The sequence below is a fragment of the Acomys minous genome (assembly GCF_964271855.1).
Source record: "Acomys minous genome assembly, chromosome: 17".
In the NCBI taxonomy this organism is placed as follows: Eukaryota; Metazoa; Chordata; class Mammalia; order Rodentia; family Muridae; genus Acomys; species Acomys minous.
The window spans coordinates 36,389,550-36,410,983 of NC_140500.1; the positions used below are offsets into that span (position 1 = coordinate 36,389,550).

Genomic DNA, 21,434 nt, shown 5'->3' on the forward strand with positions numbered 1-21,434 from the left:
ATGTCTGATAAGCAGGCACATGTCTGAGACTCCTGTAATGAGGCACGAATCAACTACAGTACTACTTATCTCAGAGCTAGAAAGTGGGCAGTGTTTACTGTAGAAATTGGGAAGTAAAAAAGATAACATCAACAGAAAGTCAAAGTGGACATAAGATTTGATGTGGCAATTCCACTTCTATTCACAGAGTATGTTCTAGTCACGGCAGTACTGTTTACAACAGTGGAGAAATGGAAACAACCAAAATACCCACCAACAAAGCACGCAAAAGTATGGGTCAAAAGCTGGGAAGTGGGCAGACTGCTAAGTCATCAGGACACACCCCTACCTCCCAGTCTAACCTTGGTCCTTTTCACTCAGTGACAAGACCAGGTTCCAGGGGGGTACAGAGGAGCACGTTACTCAGGAGTCCTACCCTGTGGCCTTTCCTAAGGTAACTGAGTGTGGTACTTTTTCAGGGCTATAGGAAGGCAGAGGACGGTTTTACCCAGTTCCTCCCTTGCTGTGACAACTAAAGGAAGGTGCTGCCTGCCTAAAGGCCTAGCAGAGCCAACACATAGGGGTGGAGGGTCCTGAGCCCTCAGGCCAGGCATTGAAAGAATGTGGAAGCTTAAGATGCAAACTACCAGCATTCCTTCTGAGGCCCATCGTGATGACATCACTGTACCCAATATGTTCCTCTCTGCTGCAGAAAGTCACTGCTCCTACCACAGTGCTCTCTGGCAGAAGCAATAAATGTCTTCTTTTCTAAGCACACCTCACTCTCTTGGCCCTGGAGCTCCCACACAGTCTTCCCTCTCCTGACCTCTCCTCTGACTCCTCTTCCTTTAGGATATACCATAAAGTCACTGTGTCCAGGAAATCCTGCCTGCCTCTGAAGCATCCCCCCATGTTATGGACAGGATGCCTTGCTGGTCTCTGTGCACCTGGCAGGATGTGCAGGAATCCACACTGGAGAGGCACCTTAGCACCATTGAAACCAAATCCACAGCTCAGAGTTGCAGGGAGCTTACACGGGGCTGGTACCTACTGGGTGCTTTATGAAAGCTGGTTGCAATAATCTGAATTCAATTGACTAAACAGAGAAAAGAGGACAAAAAAATTATCACTTTATGTGGTCCCCACTGAAGCCCATCTCGTGTGGCTTTTTCAGTGTCTAGGTGGAGTCTCCCCGTCCTACCTCAGATCTAGTTCCTCCTGTCTTTTACAAAAACAGCCATGTACTGTTCACTGAGGGGCCCAGGGAAGCTTTGTTAATCACCTTTAGCACACAGCACTTTGCCTCCTCAGCATGAGGGAACTCTGGTCTTTTGGGGACGATGAAGGTGGAGATGAAGATGAGTGAGGAAGGGAAAGGTCTCAGGCCTGTGCTCATGTAGCCTTGGGCCTTTAACCTGGGGTTGGGGAAGCTCAGGCCGTGGCTCGGCAAACACTCAAAACCACACAGACTGGTGAAAGGGCAGTCCTTCATCAGGTCTCTGACTAAGCAGGCCTTGCTTAAGGCAGCAATGGCCCATTTGGCAAGGCCCAATTCAGTGGCTTTCTCTCTACTGAACATTTACCAACAGGAAAATCAAGGTTATAAATATGACAAGAAAGTGGCACAAGCCCAGAGACCGCTGCCTCAGAGGGCTGGGCTTTCTCTCTCTGAGCAGACCTGTATTTTCGTGCACCAGGGAGCGACCACTCCTGCCTCGCAGCTGTAAGAAAAATCGAGGGTTATTCCTGGGAACCTTGGGTGTCTTCAGGACCCTGTGGTGTTCCTGGGTCCACTGATTGGAGCTGTAGTAGGTTAGAAGCATCTTTTAAAAACTCCCACAATGAATGTGCCCCACCACCTGCCCCAGGCCTCTGCCAAAAGGCAGCATTCTGAGTAGGTACGTCCCACTTACTGTCATTTTGAGAACTAGTTTCTTACAAATACAATGGCAGTGGAGCAGGTTGTCCCTAACTGGTGGGGAACCATACATCTTTTTTAAAATTGAATTCTCTTTAAAATGGCCACACCAAGATATGAGTTTCATTACAGTACTTTCTTCCCCATGAATGACCTCCATGTTTTCCAGAGCCCCTACAGATGAGGGCTGGGGGAAGAAGGCTTTGAGGTACTCTGGTTTCTGTTCTCAACAGGGCAGGTCTGCTCTGTTCTACTCAGCTTAAGTCTACTGCTATACCAGATGTCTTCCCACACAGGATTCTATGGTTAAGAAAAAGTGGCTGAGAACCACCTGATTGGAAAATCTTTATGTACCTTTCAAATGTTAAGTTGCTAGGTCTTTTTAAAATATGTGAGTATATCCTGCACATGCAAACACACACACACACACACACACACACACACACACACACACAGCCCTCCCTGCCCCCCATTTTCCCAGCATAAGGCTTCATTAAAAGCTGCTTCTCCTCAGGGATCCCTAGGGCATAAGGTGGAAGGAGAGTTACATGAAAAGATAAACATAGAAGACTATAATTCTGAAGTCTTCCAGCAAGAAATCATGAATTTGTGCAATTAAAGCCCAACTCTATTTCTCTACTCTAGCACACAGGCACGGGGGAGAAGGATGGAGAGGGGAGGCAGGGCGAGTTCATGAAAGAAACTGGACGCCAGCTCAGAGCCCATCTACGAACACTGTCCCTGAGACGTGCATGGAGGCTTCTACTCAAGGCATCCTCGGTTGGTTAGCTGGGAACTCAGCAAATAAGAGCTGTGCAGACTTAGCGTGCTGTATTGCAGTCTCTGGTTGGCTCCAGTCCTGCTCCAGACACTCAGATGAGTGAGGGATAAGTAAGGTCTGGGCACCACTAGTGCAAAGTGCTAAACAGGCGTTCTCCAGTGAGTAACATGCATAGAAACTGCCACCAGCTGTTTCCTCTGAGGAGCCTAAGGTTGGTGGTGGTCAGTGACACCACACAGGGAACCATCCCTATAGTTTGCAAGGACCTCCGTCACACAGATGCCACAACTGAGCTGCTTGTACCTAGATTCACAGGGATCACTCAACTCTTTCCTTAGTTGATCTCCCTCCTAACTGCTGATGCTGTTTAAAAGGTGGAGGGACAAATGACATCATCACGAGACACAGGAATACCAGCCAATGAGACAACACCTGGACCCTGGCTCTTTGGGAAAGAAGTGCTCTGTTTTCTTAAGCCACATTTCGAGCCTAAAGTGCCTGAGCCTGAAGCAGTGAAGACTGTGCAATGGGCAACCAAAGGGACAGCCAGGATCCCACATTCAGATGATGACAAGGTCAAGCCCAGAATGTCAACATCTGAAATGGACCACTGACTGACTGCCATGGATACCTTGATATTCAATGGGTCAATATGGTCAATGGTGGGTCTCATAGGGAATTCCATCATTTTTAGGTCTGGCCCTATTTGGCCAGTTAATGACCCTAGAACCTAGGTGCTTTTCAAAGTTCAGAGTCTTTAGAGCAATTGGGGAAAAATAAAAGCAACCAGAGGTATTAATGTTGATGAATTCTAGTTCATTGTTTTGTATTATTCTTACACAACGTCCTGTCTTTATAATGGAGGTTGGCTGGAGCGACACTGAATGGTCCAGCCATAGTCACTTGGTGGATAAAGTCAGCAGTGTAAACATTTAAAGGTGGTACCTTCCTCTTGCTAGATTTGGTCTGTATCAATTCCTCTTACATCATCACCATTTAAGCTTGTATAATTACCAATGCTGCCTTGTTTGGCTTAGGAAGAGACATCCTATCTAAGAGCTGTGCAGATGAACTTTTCTTTACCATCCTAACACCACTCAAGCAAAAAGGGGTGGGCACCTCAGGTTCAAGAGCTGACAGGAAAGCCAGGCAGCACACCAAGGACCACATGCTCCAGCCTGCTTCCCCTGGGCAGGGATTTGAAACAAAGAGGCAGATCTCTAGAGAGCAGCCTCCACCCTTTCTAAACAGTGCTTGTTACAAGGGCACTGCAAGGGAGATAATACCTTGTCTCTGTCTTAGAGTCTGGTTAATATCACAGGCTTTAGCTCCAGACTGCCTAGGTTCAAGTCCAGCTTATTAAACTTGTAGAACATATGGTACGCACTGCTGTATATATGATTTGTCAAACATGACAATGTCATTATGCAGCACACAACCATATTCAGCTAGATTTATGTACCTGATTTTATAAATCTAATGTTCTTAGTGTCTTCAATAGTCTATTCATGTATTCAGTTATTACCTGAATATCTACTGTCATTGGTGGCAAATGGTATCAGGCTATAAGATACACACACAGGTACATATGCACACTAACTACATATGGAGCCAACATCCCTAATGATCAAGTCTATATGTGTCTCACTTTGTGGAGACACTGGTTAAGACAGGAAGGGACAGATCACCCATCCATATTTTCATTATTTGTCAACCAGAAAGTCAGTAGTGTTGTATCCTCAATTCAGATAAGGTGGTCTAAGTGACAGGAACCGAACCATAAGAAGCAGCAGGACACCATGGTTCAACCTACCCCCACATTCCCAGCTTTAGGTGTTGAGGTCTCCAGGGCCCTTGCCTACAGATGTTGGTGCTTCCTGTGCTACCAATCAATTACTTACAGATCTTAGGGTCCTCCAACCACAGGCTTTCACCTGGCAGTGTTAGCTTCCCCAACAGAGACCCCTCTCTTACAGGTCTCAGGGGCCCCATGGTCTGGCTTTTCACCTATAGATAGTTAGGTCCACTACACAGGACCTCTCTTGCAGGTCTCCGGGTCCCCAGAGCCTGGCCTCTCTCCTGTTGGTCTCCAGGTCCCCACAGCCTGGTCTCCCACTTATAGCTATTTAGGTCCCCTACACAGGACCTCTCTTGCAGGTCTCTCTCAGGGCCCAACAGCTCAGCCTCTCACCTGCAGGTCTCGGTTGTGGTTTTCACACAGGAGCTGCAGGAATCGCAGGATGGGCTGCATGATGGTGATGACTGCACTCATCTCTAGGTCATCCTTGGCTTTGTCCGTCGTGGCCTGGGTGCCCTCCCCAGACTGGTAATGATCCTCAGGGTCGGCCTCCCTCCGGAAGGTGGTGAAGGCCTTCCTGGTGGCAGCAGATGCTTCCAGGAGCTGATCCCGAACCTCTTCTGTTATCTGTGTTGTGGGCTCTTTGGCTGTAAGGCAAACTTGTGACCGTCAATGCTGCTGCAGCCTTAGGAGTTCTGTTTTCTATCTTCCAGAGAACAGTCACAAACCTAGGTTCCTGCATGTGCTAGCGGAGCTGTATGATTGGCAAAAAAACAATTCAGGAAGCTACCATCTCCTCGCAGTCTCCAGACAGACTGACTGTGGCGCCTAGCCCTGCTAACTTGATAGTGCTTTTGACATGTTATTGAGGCTTGTGCTATGGAATAGAGCAAAAGCCTTAGTACAGGCTCTGTTGACCTCCAAAATATGAGCCCATTGGTGACTTCTAGAAGGGTCCTAAGAGCTTGATGCAATACTAATCTCAACAGCAATTTCTGTTACTAGAAGGACAACTGATTGACCCCTCACCAAATGCCAATGTATCATAGGTAAGCACGCTGTGTGTATTATCTTATCTGGTCGAAAGAAAAAACTCCTATGAGACAACTGTGGCATCATACATTGTGTGTGTGTGTGTGTGTGTGTGTGTGTGACTGCAAGGGCTCTTATGTTGGCTTGGTGGCTTACTACTGTATAAGTGCCTCAGTTTCCTTATCTGTAAAATAGCAATAACCGTTTTATCTAAGCACAGGGTTAACTTGAGCTTTACACGAATTGACACAGACAGGGGAAGAACTTTGAACAATGCCTGGCTATAGTTTGGATCTAGAAACGTCTTCCAAAGGCCCATGTGTTAAAGGTTTGGGCCCCAGCCTGTGGTGGTATGGGAAAGGATAGAACCTTTAAGGGATGGGGCTTGTGGGAGGAGGTCATAGGTCAATGTCCCTGAAAAGGATTGTGGAATTTTGTCTTCCCTGGTTTCTGCTGATTCTCAACCGCTGGGCGAACAGTTTTACCCCCTGCTGTCTGCTTCAGTGTTATATTTTACTCCACAGCAGGTCCCAAAGCAACCAGACTGAAACCTCAGTTATTGTGAGCTCAGACACATGCCTCCTGGTTCCTAAGTGTGTAAGTTTCAGGTATTTTACAGCAACAGAAAGAAGGCTAGTGTACATCTGGTTTATACTCAATTGTCAGCAGGACTTGGTAGGTTTTTTTTTACTTCTCTTTATCCCTCCTTTTGATTAGTGGTTCTGAAACACATGATTTTTTTTTTAAATTTTTATTTTTTTTGCCCCTAACTTTACCCAGCAGCTAAGTGTAAATGCCTGGAGACATTTTTGCTTGGCCGTATGGGTCCAACAAGAGAAAGGTCACAAATATTGCTCAACATTCTATATCCTCTGCAAAGAACATTCCCCAAATGTCAACAGTTACTTGATTGACAAATCCAGTACTAGCCTTGAGAAGTAAAGCTCAGAATGGTTAATTAATTTGCTCAAGGCTGTTTTATTCCTAAACTTGTGGTTTACCCGCCTCAAGCCTGAGCACCTTTTCTAGGAAGGAAATTATAGAAGGAAAATTTGCAGTTTGGAAATAAAGAGAAGTCACCTGACATGAACAAGACATCTAAAAGTATGTATCTTCCTCAACTTTCTTTAACAATAAGCAGAAAAGAACAGTAAAAAAAAGTTTTTTATTCATGTATCTTGACTGCCAACTTGATAGGCTTCAGAGTTGCCATGGAAACACACCTTTGCACTTGTCTGTGAGGGAATTTCTAGATGAGGTTAACTGATGTATGAAGAACAACCCTGAGTGTGAGTGGCACTGTTTCCTTGGCTGGGAGCAGGGAAGAGCAAGCTGAGCACCAGCATCCCTCACGCTCTGCTTTCTGACTGTGGCTGCTGTGTGACCGGCTGCTTTGCACTCCTGTTACTGTGCCTTTCCCGTCACGACGGACTATAACTTCAAACCATGGTGCAGAATAAGCCCTGTCTGTCTTCGGTTGTTTTTATCAGGTACTTTTCCACAGAAATAAGAAAATTAGCTAATACAACCCACACTAATTACAACTGTGCACTTATAAGAACATTTATGAATTTATTAAGCAAGAAGCCCTTCCCAGGTGGTAGGGCTTTGTCTTGGCCACTTGGGAGGATGATATCACAACCAGAGTGGTGGCTTTCTTCAAATAGCCCTGGTCGGAATGCATGTTGGAACCTGGAAGTCATGAAAAGCATGCAGCATAACCAAGGGCTCCTCTGTATGCTCCAGGCCAATGGACCAACAAATATTACCTTTCTTCCGGGATGGGGCATCCCTGTCCACTTCATCGTCTTTCTTTTTGTTTCCCAAGTCACTGGTGTTCACGGTCACTGTTGCCTTGATTTCCTGCTGGGCCACCTTCATTCGATCATAAAAGACCTTGAAGAACTTCTCTGATTTCTTGTCTTCTGTCAATCGGCAGAAAAAGGAGTGCTGCCATGGAAAAGAACAGATTCTCAACACTGCGACAGGCCCGGGAGACAGCCTCATGTATGACCCCCAAATTAAATGGAGATCATAGGTAGTCACAAGCCTTACAAACGATCGAGAACTAGATGATAGGTAAATAACACTCCAGAAGTTTAAGGCCTGAGCTTTTCGACATGGAGTCTTCAAAAAAGCAGCTGAGCTTGGGTAGCCCCTACCCTACCCACTCCCTAAACCGTGACTTGGGTAGTGAAAAACCACTCCTCTCACATCAATGCACAACACACACAATAACTCCACAAACAAACAAAACATGTTTTTTGCGATTATTTCGGGGAGGTCATTTGTCCAAGGTCTTTCCCATGCTTCTGTGCGCACCCCTGCAAACAATGAGCGGAAATATGCCATCTGCTTCATAGGGCTTATTCTTAGGGAAGGATGACCTGTCCACAGGCCAGACTGAGATTCTTGAGTCAAAAGTGCTCAGAAAGGTGTGGGATTACATGACAGGAACTCAGGTGAGAGTGACAATGGGTGGGAGCAACCTCAAATTCTTCAAGAAAAAGGCATGCTTCAAATACGGTCTTGCAGTGTAGGAAGGAGCAGTTAGATGTGTGTTCAGAATTACCAGGTAGCTTGCCTCTTGGATGTGCATTTCGTTTTGGCCCCATTGCAAGCAATAGTGTATACTGTTGATGTGAAAACACAATATGGTGTCTCTACTTCATTTTTACGAGTGTTCGCTTTCACCCCCTTGCAAGAACCACACTGTTGTGAGTTATTTACATAAAAATACAATACGGTTATTTCCAAAGGAATGAGACAAAGCTCCAGACAATGTATTTTCTTCTCTCAGGAGATCCTTCTGTCAGTTTTATACCTGATTCTGGCAAGACAGGAGTCCCTACAGGGGCATCCTAGGCTTCTGATGCTGGAAAATAACCTCAACGGCCCCCAAAACCCCAAGCATTTCAGCGAATCACTGCTCTGAGCTACTGAGTTTTCCATCTGCTACCAGGCAGATGCAGGTACCCTGGCTCTTCTGGCGACTGACGAGCCACAGTGACCAACATCTGTCCAATTTGCTCATGCTAAACTTACTTTCTTGTTGACTTCTGGCTCTTTTTTTGTATACAACATGATCTGTCTCTCTTTTGCGTGCCCTCTGATTCTGACCTTTTCCTTCCAATTTTTCCTGAGTGTAGACCCATCTCTACTTCCCTGACTGGGTGAACTGAGCCCTCTAGGACCATGACTCTTCATCTAACCTTACACCTGGCCTGCCCTTTACCACCTTTGAAGTTCTTTTTGGTCTCTTCCCATTTCATCCAATCATCCACCTGCTATGGTGCACCTGTCATGAGCTGGGCACTGGGTCAAGTCCATGCCAACACAAAGGCCAACTCCCCACCTACCATGAAACTGACAGCCTTGTGAGGGAAAGACAGCAATTCAATACACAGCCTAACGCTCACTTACTGACTCCTCCTTTCTTCTTTAGGTGGGAGACCCAGGAGTCATCTGGCAAACAGCTCCAGGACTGACACTCAATGCCAGCACTTGAATCTTTCCATAGCTAGGCCCTCCTCATCTTTTGGGCTCAGCACTCAAGTCATTTCCTTCCTTAAAGAAGGCATCCCTAAACAAAGCTCAGGCCAACGGCTTCTTTTCAGATGCTCAGTTCTGTTCTCACGGTAGCAAGATGCTCTGAAAGCGTCACTGTGGTAGTTACTGTCCCCCTGCACACCGTTGTGCACAAGTGTAAGCTCTGTGAAGGCAAGTGTCTTAGCCCCGTGACCGACAGCCACCTCCATGACACCTTGGTCAGGCTCAGCATATGGCAGGCACCCCACAGCCATTCAACAGGGAAATGCTAAGAACCTCACATATTGCTGCTGCTTCTTCTTCTGACTAGCTCCCTTCAATGAGATCCTTCTTACATTCAACAAACCTAACAAAAATAAATGCTATCAAATAAATACATTCTGGAAAATTGCTTAAATACCAAAAACCAAGTCCCAGTGGTTCCCCTCAGAGCCAAAACATCCGCAAATAAAATGAGCCATTAGAGGATGAAGAACCACACCACAGCTGCTTAATTCCCAGGACCGGCTGGACAGGCCACACAACACCTTCCCACACCCAGGGTCGCAGGAGAGACTGCTCAAGGGAGACTGCTGAGGCTCACTTGAAGGCAGACCTTCAGGACAATTCATGTTGTCGCCATCCCAGCATGGGCAACTTTAAAAGTATTTGGGGTCATTTGAGAAAACAAAGTACTTCAAGTAAGAGAATATATAACTAAATGAAGCCTGTCACCTGTCCCCCGCAACAGCGAGAGGAGGCACACAGCAAGCTGGCCTACTGCAAACCACAGGGCTCGGCATTCAGAGCGGGGAGCCCAGCCGATGTCAGCTGACACCTCCAGGGTAAGGGAAGCTCTCCTGAAATGAGAGAAGGGCAAGGCCTTCTGTGTCTGCAACTGGCCACTGTGTTTATTTTGCATTATTTATTCCAGTCCTTGGTCAGCTCTTCAAGGACCTGAAGCAGCCGGTCCTTTATGAAAAGAACAAGAAAACCAGAGTGAGTGTTGCAGCTAAGCACATTCTCATCAAAAGAAGTACAATCTGTGCCTTAGGGGAAGCTCTTCCTAGGGAAGGCAGTGCGTGGCCTGGGTCTCAACCCTGGGTCCCTCACACACTCCCACCTCTCTATACCCAAGTGAAAGGGCTGCCACTTGAGGTGCACAGCCCATGCTCACCGCCAGGCTTTAGCTCCACTACCGAGGGTCACCATAGAAACTAAGTCTCTGTTGCCTGCCTCTCCTCGTCTGCAAAATGAGTATAGTAGTAGTACTTCTTGGTGGCCTGGAAGTCCCACAGAGGTGATTAGACCCACTCTCACTGAAGCCAAGGTCACTGACTTCCTCAACAGGTGCTAGGAGGAAATCTTTTGTGCAGCATCTTAACCAAGAACCTGCTTAGAGTGTTAATTCTCACAGCCTTAAAGTCATCACATGTTAAATACTTAGCACACCCCAGACACTGCAACTAATGAAGAAGAATGTGACCTCATTGGGACACCCAGGTGGACTGGTTTAGGGGATAACATAACACAGGCTTAGGCTTTCAGAAAGGCCAAGTTAAACAAAGACAGTGGGAAGAAGACATTTGGTCTCTCGAAGGAAGTGGTGGCATCTCCTGTGAGGAGAGAAGTGAGTATGGTGGCAGAGTGAGTGAAGAAGTGGAGACTCCTACAGCACACCGAAGTGGGCCATGTGGAGAGGACGGACGTGTAGCCACACTCCGGGACAGCCTGGCCGAGCCTGCTAGAGCCATTCACTTATTGTCTCCATGGTGACCTCTAGACATTAAAGACTGGGCCCTTTCTCCCTCCTCACAGGCCTGTTCACCTTCATTAAACTTCTTTCTGAGGTAACCTGTCTACAATACTAAGAAGCAGGAGATGGTATGGTCTGTCACGCCATATGGGACTGAAGACCAGAGCAAACAGGTACACATCCCCCACAGCCTCAGCCCTCCCTGGCCACACGCTTGATTTCTTTCCTGAATCTATTTCAATGAACTGTCTCTTCTCCCAAGAGATTTTTACTTTTTTTTTTTTAATCTTTCCCTCCACATTGCCTATCAGGTGTGCAGGAACCCTTCAGTACAGATCTAGCCTAGGGCAAGAAACACTAGATGGCAATAAAAATCACAATGGCAGTTGTCTCTTGGGTAGTGATAGGAAGCATACAAAGAAGAATAAGATAATATTCTGGTGTGAAGAAAGCATCTTGATGAGGCATGGCAGTTGAAAAGATGTCATAGCAAACAAGGGGCCTCTTGAAGGCATGCTCATCCTGTGGCCTGCCAATGTGCACTGTACCTCACACCAGGCACCTTCAGCAATGAGACAATCTTGGATCAGCACAGGGCTCACTGGTATGACAGGGTTCCTTTATCACGGAAGAAGGTAGCAGGAGGTTGGGGAAGAGCAGTGGTGAGAGAAGTCAATTCCTTGCTGCCATGTTTAAAGGGTGAGGCTGGGAGCCCAGGGAAGAAGTGTAACAGCCTTGTAGAAGCTGCAAACAGCCAGTAAGGAGTGTGCCCCTGGAGCCTCCAGCTGGAAACACAGCCTTGCTGGCACCTGGGTTTTAATCTAGAAAGACTCAGGTTTAACTTGTAAGATAGTTTGTGGGCATGTGTTATTGTAGGCATACAGTAGGTGTACAAACATTTAGGAATCTAATCAAGTTCCACTCTTCAAATCTGCACATGCTGCTGTGGGCAAAAACCCTATCACACAGAAGAGACAGCCTGCTTTTGTTCCAGAATGCTAGGGAACTTCAGTAATGAATACAGACGGGGCCACTTTCAGAACATCCCTGGTCACCCGAGGAATGGCATCTGCCTGCCCCTTGCTGACCTGTCCTCGCCCTTCTGCTATCTCCGAATCACACTGGATGCCAAAACCCTTTTCATAGATGCTGTCTCGTCAGCACCTGAGGAGATCGCCAAGATAGATACCACCGTTTATAAACCCAGCACTTTGCACACAAGCACTCTAGGGTCAAGGGAGGTCACGGGCTTGTGGCAGAGTCACAGAAAACTCTACCTCTTGCCTAATAGGAAGATAGCCTTGGCGGGCAGGCATGAGCGTCGGCTGGAAAAGCAGAGGAAACAGGGCTTGTTCAGGGACAGACTCTCACTGCCAAGCCGAGACAGGAGGTATGGCAGGTTTGCACATGACAAGCTTGAAGGAAGGAAGTGGGGTCAGGAGTAGGGTGAGGAAGTGACTGCTGGCCCCAGCCATCTCCAGGCATGTGGGCGGTGGGGGTGGGGTAAGGGCAGCCATTATAAACTAAGGTTCAAAACAGAACATGGGGAAGAAAAGCTGGAGCTGGGAGAAACCAGCAGGACTCAGCGTCTTCCCCTGCATTCTCCTCCCCAAATACTATCTCATGCAAAGACCGTATGTACGAAGGACACAGGAAGAAGGGATCCCTTTGAGAGGGCATGAGAACCACCCGAACTCCCTCTGGGACTAATTCACAGTGTTTACAAAATACCCATTTAGCCACCCCCTCCACATTTTACAAACGAGCAGAGTGAGGCTCACAGAAAAAGGATTTTGCCACAGAGGTACCCTGTCTCCTTACTGCCTGTGTTGATTAGTTTCTTGTCAACTTCACACAGGCTACAGCCACCTAAAAGGGAACCTGAGATGGAAGCATTTCCCTGATTGATGACCTCCATGTGGGAGGGCCCAGCCCATAGTGGGTGGTGCCACCCCTGGGAAGTTAGTACTGGGGTGTGTAAGAAAGCAAACAGAGCGAGCAGGTAAGCACCATTCCTCCATGGCTTCTGCTTTAGTTTCTGCCACCAGGCACCTGCCCTGACTTCCTTCAGTGACAGAGTGTGACACCGAAGTGTAAGATGAATTGAAACCTTTCTTCCCAAGTTACTTTTGGTCATGGCATTTATCACAGCCATAGAAACCAAACAAAGACGCTGCTCAATCCAGGTCGCCGGGACAATGATAGCGCGTGGTTACTTGAAACCCGAGTCATGTTTGACGATCCTGGTATGATCGTTGTCTGGTGGATGGTTTCCCCATCTTGGGCTGAGTGTCATAGGTGCTAATGAACCACATGGATTAGGTCTCAAATCAAAATAATACAATTACCTACTATTCTGATCCATCGTGAAAATAGACTGTGGCTTAATTAGCCCGTTGGCCACCTGCTACCTCCACCTGAGCCCTTGCAAAGAAATGCGGCCTGGCTTGTGTTATGGCAAGACGTGCCCTGAGGTACGGCAGAGTGGAAGCACCCTGCAGAAAGAAGGAGGGTATCTGTAGTGTGGCGGACACTTTTCACATCTTAAGTATAAGAGGCAACAACTCTAATTAAACCATGAACCTGAGGTCTTGGAGAAAACCATCACGGGGATTGAGGCCTTTCCTGGAACCCGGACACAAAGCCAGGAAAATCAGTGAATGGTAGGCAGAGACCTTCCTCTTCTGAAAGGAGGCTCCAGAGCTCAGAACACAAAAGAACGGCAGGCTCGCGGACGCCACCATCATGGCGCTCCCTGGAAAGTGAGAGGCTTGCTGGTACCTGCCTGGGCACCGGGCCACTCAGTTTGGAGGAGGCCCATTGTGGGCATCTCGGCTACAGGACAGGGCAAGGGCAAGGAGCAGAGATGCCAATGGTCCGGATTGTCTCGCCCCCGGAGCAGCCTAGGGCCAGGCTGGTGGCGAGACTTTGATCTTTCACCAAAGAAGGACATTTGCACCCTGTGGCTAGGCCACATTCTAGAAAAAGTCACTCTGGACCCTGAGAAAATCCAGAAAGTGAATCTTCTTTTTCCATTTGACTGCTTCACAAGACATGATCCTGACTGGTACAGCCATGAGGCTGTTTACTAGGCATGGTGCACTTATCTGCTGCAAAAGGAATTAAGTCCTTGGGCTAAATAAGTCCAAGAATTTGAAAAAATGTGGCTGAGCAGTGAGCCAACAGTGGTGTTTCCAAGTGCTGATGAAGAGTCTGCCTTTACTCTCTGCTTTACTCGTTTTAACACTAGCTCTAGGACTTGCGGGGCCTCTTAACTGAAACAACCCTTTTTGTCTTCCACAGTGGAATGAAGTGATGGCAAGGCTACACACTTGGGCTTTCTTCACACGCCTGTGATTAACTGAGAATTTACCACTTCCTGGGGACCCTTTCTGTAAATAATACGGTAGTCACAGCAATGGAAGGGTGCCAGTTTGCCAGGCATTACTCAAGTATGTGATGCACACCATCTCTCTTTAGTGCTCAGCCACCCCATAGATAGATGCCATTAGTATCTCCACAGATGAAGAAACAAAACTTCTAAGAAGTTATATAACTTGCCAAGTCACACAAACTAGTGCTTATTGGTGCTGCCCCTACACTTAGCCTGGCATGCTTCTGACACTCCATTCTTTAACTACTGCTTAGGTAAACTTACTTCTGCTGAACAAGAGTCTGTCATAGCCTGGATACCTTGCAGCTTTTTATATGCAACCCCATGCCTACCCTCAAACTCTGTCAGAAGCATAAACACAGACTACTATCATGGCAAAGATTTACTGTGAAAGGTACCATGGATGACATCCCCATAGTGAACACGGATGCTGCTAGCTCTGACTCTCAAATAATCCCTTTCTGGTATTTGAGGGTTTGCCAGGGCTGGGCCTTATAAGCTCTCAACAAAGCCATTGTCACACAATAACTACTGTAGGGCTTGAGTCTTTTTCTTAGAAACAAAGGATAATGATCACAAGTCAAAGATCAGAAACCACAAGGCAATAAAATACCCTTGATAAGGCACACCAGCCCCGGAGAACTGGACCTCAGAAATTAACATTTTGGCCTTGGTAGTTCATCTTCATTTGTGTCTTGGGGATTCCTCATCTGTGAAATAAGGTTGTACAACCTGCCTGGTCTATATCCCATGGAGGCTAGGGCTCCCTCAAGGTAGCAGTTATGAAGCAGAGTGAAACATGATCTGACTCCTACTGAGGCTGCTGTAAATACATGGTGATGTTATTACCTCACGGTAATACCCATGTCAAAGAGACAGCAGTTGGCTGTAAGATAAGTGTATCTGTGGGAGGTCTGTGAGGATCAAAATCTCCTGTCGAAGTAATATCCACTGACAATTCTATATGCTCTTAGTGGCTCAAGACAGCTTCCAAATTCCAATACTATGTTTTTGACAGAAAAGCATAGTAAATAACAATTCCTAGTAGCTGTCACAATGTGGGAAATAAAAGTAAAATCATTCTAGACTATTACTAGCTATAAGAAGCCATTCTGATTTTTGTAGACATGACCTTGACTTCCACTTCTTAAAGTGAAATATCTCCAAAGCTAGAATGCAAGCCTGACAATTAGGCCTGCCTTCCTGATCAGTCCTAAGTGTCTGCCCCTCTCTCTCTCTCTCTCTCTCTCTCTCTCTCTCTCTCTGGAAAAAATTTATTTTTAATTGTATGCATATGTGTGTCTGTGTGTAGGTATGCGCACATGAGTGAAGGGGTCTGCAAAGGCTACAAGAAAGTGTTGGGCTCTTGAGACCTGGAGTTGTCTTGAGACCTGGTGGTTGTCAGATATTTAACACAGGTGCTAGGAACTGAACTTAGGTCCTTTGCAAGAACAGTATGCTCTCTTAGCCACTAAGCCATTTCTCTAGTCCCTTAAGTCTTTTACATGAACTTTTCTCAGGATTTCCAAGTGTTGACTTTGGGACAAGATGAACATATAGAAAAAAAGGAGGGGGATGACATTTTTTGTAAACGTTATCAAAACTCAGCTGGGTGGTGGTGGTGCATGCCTTTAATTCCACCATTTGGGAGGCAGAGGCAGGTGGATCGCTATGAGTTACAGGCCAGCCTGGTCTATAGAGCAAGTTCCTGGACAGCCAAGGTTACATAGAGAAACCCTGTCTTGAAAAACAAAACAAAACACAAGTTATTAAAACTCAATCTAAAAAGTCAAGTTTTATAAGCTGGGTGTGGTGGTATATGCACTCAGGAGCGAGATGCAGGCATGTATCTATTGGTTCTAGGACAGCCTAGTCTACATAGAGTACCAGGATAGCCAAGTCTGTCGGGGCAGGGTGGAGGGAGCAGGGGACCCAAAGGTCAAGCTTTTTGCAAAGTTTGATGGTCTTCAACTAAACTCGTGTAGCTTTCACCTAGCCAGGTTGTCTGAGGCTTTAATGGGTTCAGAAATAAAATAAACTTCCACATGGGAGGGGAGGAACCAATGAAGAAAACCAAGGGTGCCTGGAAAATCATCAATGTCTCAACATCACTTTCAGAAACAAGTTTCTGCCTCATCTGAACTGTGGGCCACCTCTGATGGCTTAAAAATGTACGTGCATTTTCAATTACTCCACCAGCCAAAAATGGACAGAGGGGACATGTTCTGGCCATCACTGACCCCCTGGCGCCAGGGAGAAAGGGTAAAGACAAGGACACCCTGACTTGGATTCACTAGGTTCCTGGACTGCAGGGTCAAGGCCAAATCAGACTTTCAGTGAAGCTTTTCAAAGTAAAATAATTCATCTTGAACATGCAGCCAAGTCCACCCTCTCTAAGATGCATGCTTTTTCCGAGGCAGGAAGCTAAACTGCTCTCCCCTTCATCTGTCTTTCAAGTGCCCACAAGAGCTAGCACTTGTTGGGAAATTCTGCCCCATCTATATCATATAGCATACAGATCACCATGCAGATCAGAATAGGAATAGTTTCATACATATTCATCAACAACATCTCAGCCAACAAAATATACTTAAAAAAAAAATTAGGCTGGGCAGGCATGGTAGCACAGTGCAATACTGCAATTCTAGCACTCAGTAGACTGAGGCAGGAAAAATTAGAGATAAGCCTGGGCTACATTGTGAGAACTTGTCTATAAATAAACAAAATAGTCTTTCAAAGTACCTGACTATACAGGTATAACAGCAGTAGTCAGGATTCCCTGACCATAAGATGTACAGGAATAAAGACAGAGCAGAGATGGAGGGAATGCCCAACCAATGCCTGGGCAACCTGAGGTCCATCCCATGGGAGAGAGCCAACCCCTGACACTATTAATGACACTCTGCTATGCTTGTAGACAGGAACCTAGTATGGCTGTCCTCTGAGAGGCTCCACCCAGCAAACAGATCCTGAGACCTACAGTCAAACACTGGGCAAGGAAGACTTGTAGAAGAGTGGGGGGAAGGACAGAAGGACCCAGAGTGGACAGGAGCTTCACAAGAAGACCAATGGAGGCAATTAACCTGGGCCCAGGGGGGCTTTCGGAAACTGAAGCACTAACCAAGGACCATGCATGGACTGGACTTAGACCCACCTACACGTATGTACCCGATGGGGAGTTTAGTCTTCATGTGGGTCCCCTAGTATGAGGAGTGGGAGGTGTCTCTGACATGGACTGCGGCATGCTTCCCTCTGGTGGGGCTGCCTTGCCAGGCCACAGTGCTCAGTCCTGATGTGACCTGATGTGGTGGGGTGAATTAGTTGGGGGTGAGGCTCCACTTTTCTGAAGGGTAGGAGAAGGGGGTTAGGGGGAAGAGGGAGGGAGAAGGCTATGATGGGATGTAAAGTAAACAAATAAATAAATAAATCTTTTAAAAAGGGGATTTCAGAGATGAAGCCATTCATTGCTTTGGAGAACTCTGTGCCTCTGACCTAATTTTTTCCCCCCAGATTTAACTACTGAAACTTGTTAGGGGTTCTAAAGGTCTAAAGTAGCTTTTGTGCAGACACACTGGTGTGATTTCTGGCCAGAGACATGAAAAGCAAAATTAAAGCCTCCAGGAAAAAAACAAAGATGACCAACGGAATGAAACTGTTTTAGGCACAACTCCTAAAAACAACGAGTGAGTGTGGTTTAAGAGCTGTGTGAAGAAGTAAAGGGTGCTATGGCCGGGGCCTCTCTGCTAATCTCCCATGAGTGCAAGAACATGTTTTGGTTTGTCTCTGAATGGGTATGAGCCTCGTTTTAAATCAGCAATAGTGCCTTTTATTTATTATTATAAGTCTCAGGTGGATACAGGGAAGACATCTGTTTAAAGGATTTAAGGCCTCACATCTCAAACCATGGCTGGCTTCTCAAAGCGAGAAGAAGAAAATGGCCAACAACCTGGGATACGGCCAGGGGCTGCAGGAGGCAAGCACCAGCCTCGCAGCACCTTCTGGGGCAATGATTCAATGAGGCTCTTTTGGCAGTTTGTGTGAAACTCCCAAGTCCTGTCTTGGCTTGCCCACAGGTTCACTGTGGGATCTGCAGTGGGGAGTGCGTGGAGGTCTCCTTCCCAGACCTCCAACCTGTATCATGACACCACAGAAGAAATATGTGAGAAGAGCTTGGAAAAAAACCAAGAAATGCGTTCCTGACCGAGTGTGTTGGCACAGGCCTGCAAATCCTATCACTTGAGAGATGAAGGTGTGAGCTACATAGCAGACCCTGCCAAAGAAAGGAAGGAGAAAGGAAAAGGAAAGACAATGCCCATGTTAGGGCATTAATGATATTACTGAAATAAAGGCACTCCCCATCTCCCACCTCCTCGGGCCCATTTTGCCATGAGCTTCTTCATCAGGTATCATCCTGAGGCCACAAAGGTGAAATATGTAGATGAGCAAAGGGATGCAGGTTGGGGGCAGGATGAAATGACAGAGCCCTCGTTCATGCAAGTGCAGCTCAGAATAAAGCAGTGCACTCTACATCAGCTCCGGCAGGCTGGGTAGGGAGTCTTCACCCTGGAGGTGAGGGCCACAGTTGAGGCCCTGGCCATGGCTAGCTATTCTTTCCCACGTGGACGGGTGTGGTAATCTCAAATATTACAAAACAGGCCCGAAGAAGAAACTGGTTTTTTAGGACAGACCCTTGAGGTCATATATCTGTTCTGTGTACCCAAGGGGACCATTCAATAACCTAGACCAAAGTTTCCTGACTCAGAGCTCCAAGGTTCTTAGGGACCTTGCCTTGAAATTTGTAGGACCAAGAATAATCCCTGGCTTGCACATTTTCTGTGTCTGTGTGGAGCCCTGGGGCTGAGGAGGAACGTTATACACTATATCCTTAGGGAGCCAGAGGCCTATGCGACGGGATGATCTGGGAACTGGATGCATTCGGGCAGGTCATTTGTTAAACTCCGACTGAAGTTTCCGCATCTTCAGGAGGAAAAGGGAAGGTCAAGAACTACCTGAGAAGCATATAAGGAGTAAATAGGAAATACTGAGACAGGCCTGCAGCACCGGGCACCTGGCAAGATTCAGCGTTCGCCCCTCCCACCCTTCTCTGCTCTCAACACACTTGAGTGTGACAACTCCACTAGACCATAAAATCCAAAGAAAAATAAATATACCCTCTCGTGCCAAAGACAAAAACAAAGGCCTAGTTGATGGAGAACCTGCTTTCCCTTGCAGTCACCCCGGGATCACCTGACCAACTAAACTTACTCTTAGACACATTCTTGTGAGACCACCACATCTCCCAAATACAGCAGGCCCGTTTACCATGCAGGCCCTTCAGGCGATGTCCCCGTGGCCAGAAAAAGCGTCTGACAGCGACATGTACAGATGGCCAAATAGACAGAGGTGGCCAGGTTGAAATTACATGGTGCTCATCTTTGTTAGCTCAGTATATTCCAGCCTTGGCAGCAGTAGTATGTATCCAAGCAGGTCACTGACCTGAGCCAACTTGGTGCCCTTTAGAAGCACTGAGTAGGGGCTGGCAGGGTATGTGGAGATCACCTAATCCAGCCTCCCACCTGATGACAGGCGAATTACCATAGCTGAGCAGTCACCTTATGCTACTGCCCGCCCGCCCGCCCTGCATGGTGCCTCTGCCAGTCTGGCCTTGTCAGCGGCCCCTTGCTCTCACCCCATTCCATCAGAGAGGTCTCAGCATCAATCTCTCTGCCCTCTTGCCCTCCTCCTTCCCAGAGGACAATTCTTTGCTTCCTTGTTTCACTCTCTACGGGGTGTTTGGCTGGTTTCCTAGCCACCTTGCCCAATGGATGGCATACTACTTTAAGCACAAGGCTGACACTGTCCCTGCCCCAACTCGCACAAACATTTGGTCCAGTACTAAGTATTTATTGTATTAATGAATGACCAACAACCCCAAGAGAGGCACAGCTCCAAAAGCTTAAGCCTGTGTATCTGGCAGTTGAGGTTTAATTCGGGGTATGTGAAAGTACCAGGTCCTGCTAAATGTGGAAGGTGTCACTCTGGGGGAGCCAGCTGAAGGACTGCTGTGGGGCTCGCATTAATCAGGCTTTTGTGGCTAACTCTGAGATAGGTTCAGCCTGGTTGCAGATCTTTAATCCACCCAGTTAACTGTTAACCAATTGGGCCTGAGAGACACAGCTGCCTGCATCATTAACTTCGGAGCAGGAAGGACAAATCTTTGTGGGCCTTCTGCCTCAGAAGCTGGCTCCTTCCCCAGGCTTGACAGCTACAAACTCTGGGCTGAACAGTCTGTGGGCTCATGTTGCAAGAACATTAATAAAAACACGTTTCTCAAACACCGGCTGCTGAGGGTAACTGCAACACACTCTCCTTCAATAACAACATCCTTTTTTTTTTTAAGTCTTGAATTCTTGGAACAGTGGCATAAATAATTCATATGGTTTAGGGACCGCAGCCTTGAGTGTCTGAGCCACATTATGAAGCAAGCTCAAATCCCGGGTATAGGACATTGGCAAACCACGAAGAGCCACTTTCAGGGAGCTCCTAGTGGACCTCAGGAGATATAAGTGTGTGGTAGGTTCCCACCAAGAAGGATCTCAGAACTGAGGGCTCCAGGTTTGTGTATGAGGTGACCAAATAGTCCCATATCCAGGGTCAAGCTACTGGCTGTCCCAGTAAAAAAGTCTCAAGGCTGACGCAGCATAAGCTCAGCAGTAGGGCACTGCCTCGTACATGCAAGGCCCCAAGTTCCGTACTCAGCACCAGGGAGAGAGAGAAAAAAAAATGTCTCAACCATGAAGTTAACTCTGTTGGAAGCTTTCCAAAGGGAAAGTCCCTCCAGTTACTCAGAGGGAAAAAAAAATTACCTACTCGGTCTGGAATCTGGGATGTTTTATGCAGATGTCTGTAGCTCAAGTTAATGAAGGGAAGTCAGCCTGCCTTTGATTATTCAAACAGGCTACCTCTATTAAGGATTGCACAACTCACAAGCAAGGAAGGAGTGGGTTTGACTTTTTAAATTTTTACTTTTAAAAAAATCTTAAGGCTGTTTTGCTGGAAGTATTTTTCCCCCTACAAGGTTTTCATTGCAACTTATTCTTTTGTAGTTGTTAAAAGCGTCCACTCTGGTGAGAGTGTAGAGAACAACACAAAGTCACATAGGAACCTGGGTGGCTTTCCTTCAAAGCCAACGTGCAGGGAGAACCCTGGCAGCCACAGGGTTCTCAGCCATATATCTTCCTTGTTATA

At 46.9% G+C, this 21,434-nt stretch overlaps 1 protein-coding gene across 15 annotated transcripts in view; it reads right to left on the bottom strand.

Moving 5' to 3' along the window:
* The window catches only part of ITPR1 (inositol 1,4,5-trisphosphate receptor type 1), a 357,780-nt gene that overhangs the window by 68,311 nt on the left and 268,035 nt on the right, over positions 1-21,434 (bottom strand). For all 15 annotated transcript variants that reach the window (XM_084765480.1, XM_084765471.1, XM_084765479.1 and 12 more), the window contains 2 exons: positions 7,278-7,458; positions 4,870-5,123 (listed from right to left, as the gene is read on the bottom strand). In XM_084765480.1, the coding sequence (XP_084621606.1) occupies positions 4,870-5,123; positions 7,278-7,458 (435 nt within the window). The remainder of the gene's footprint in view (positions 1-4,869; positions 5,124-7,277; positions 7,459-21,434) is intronic.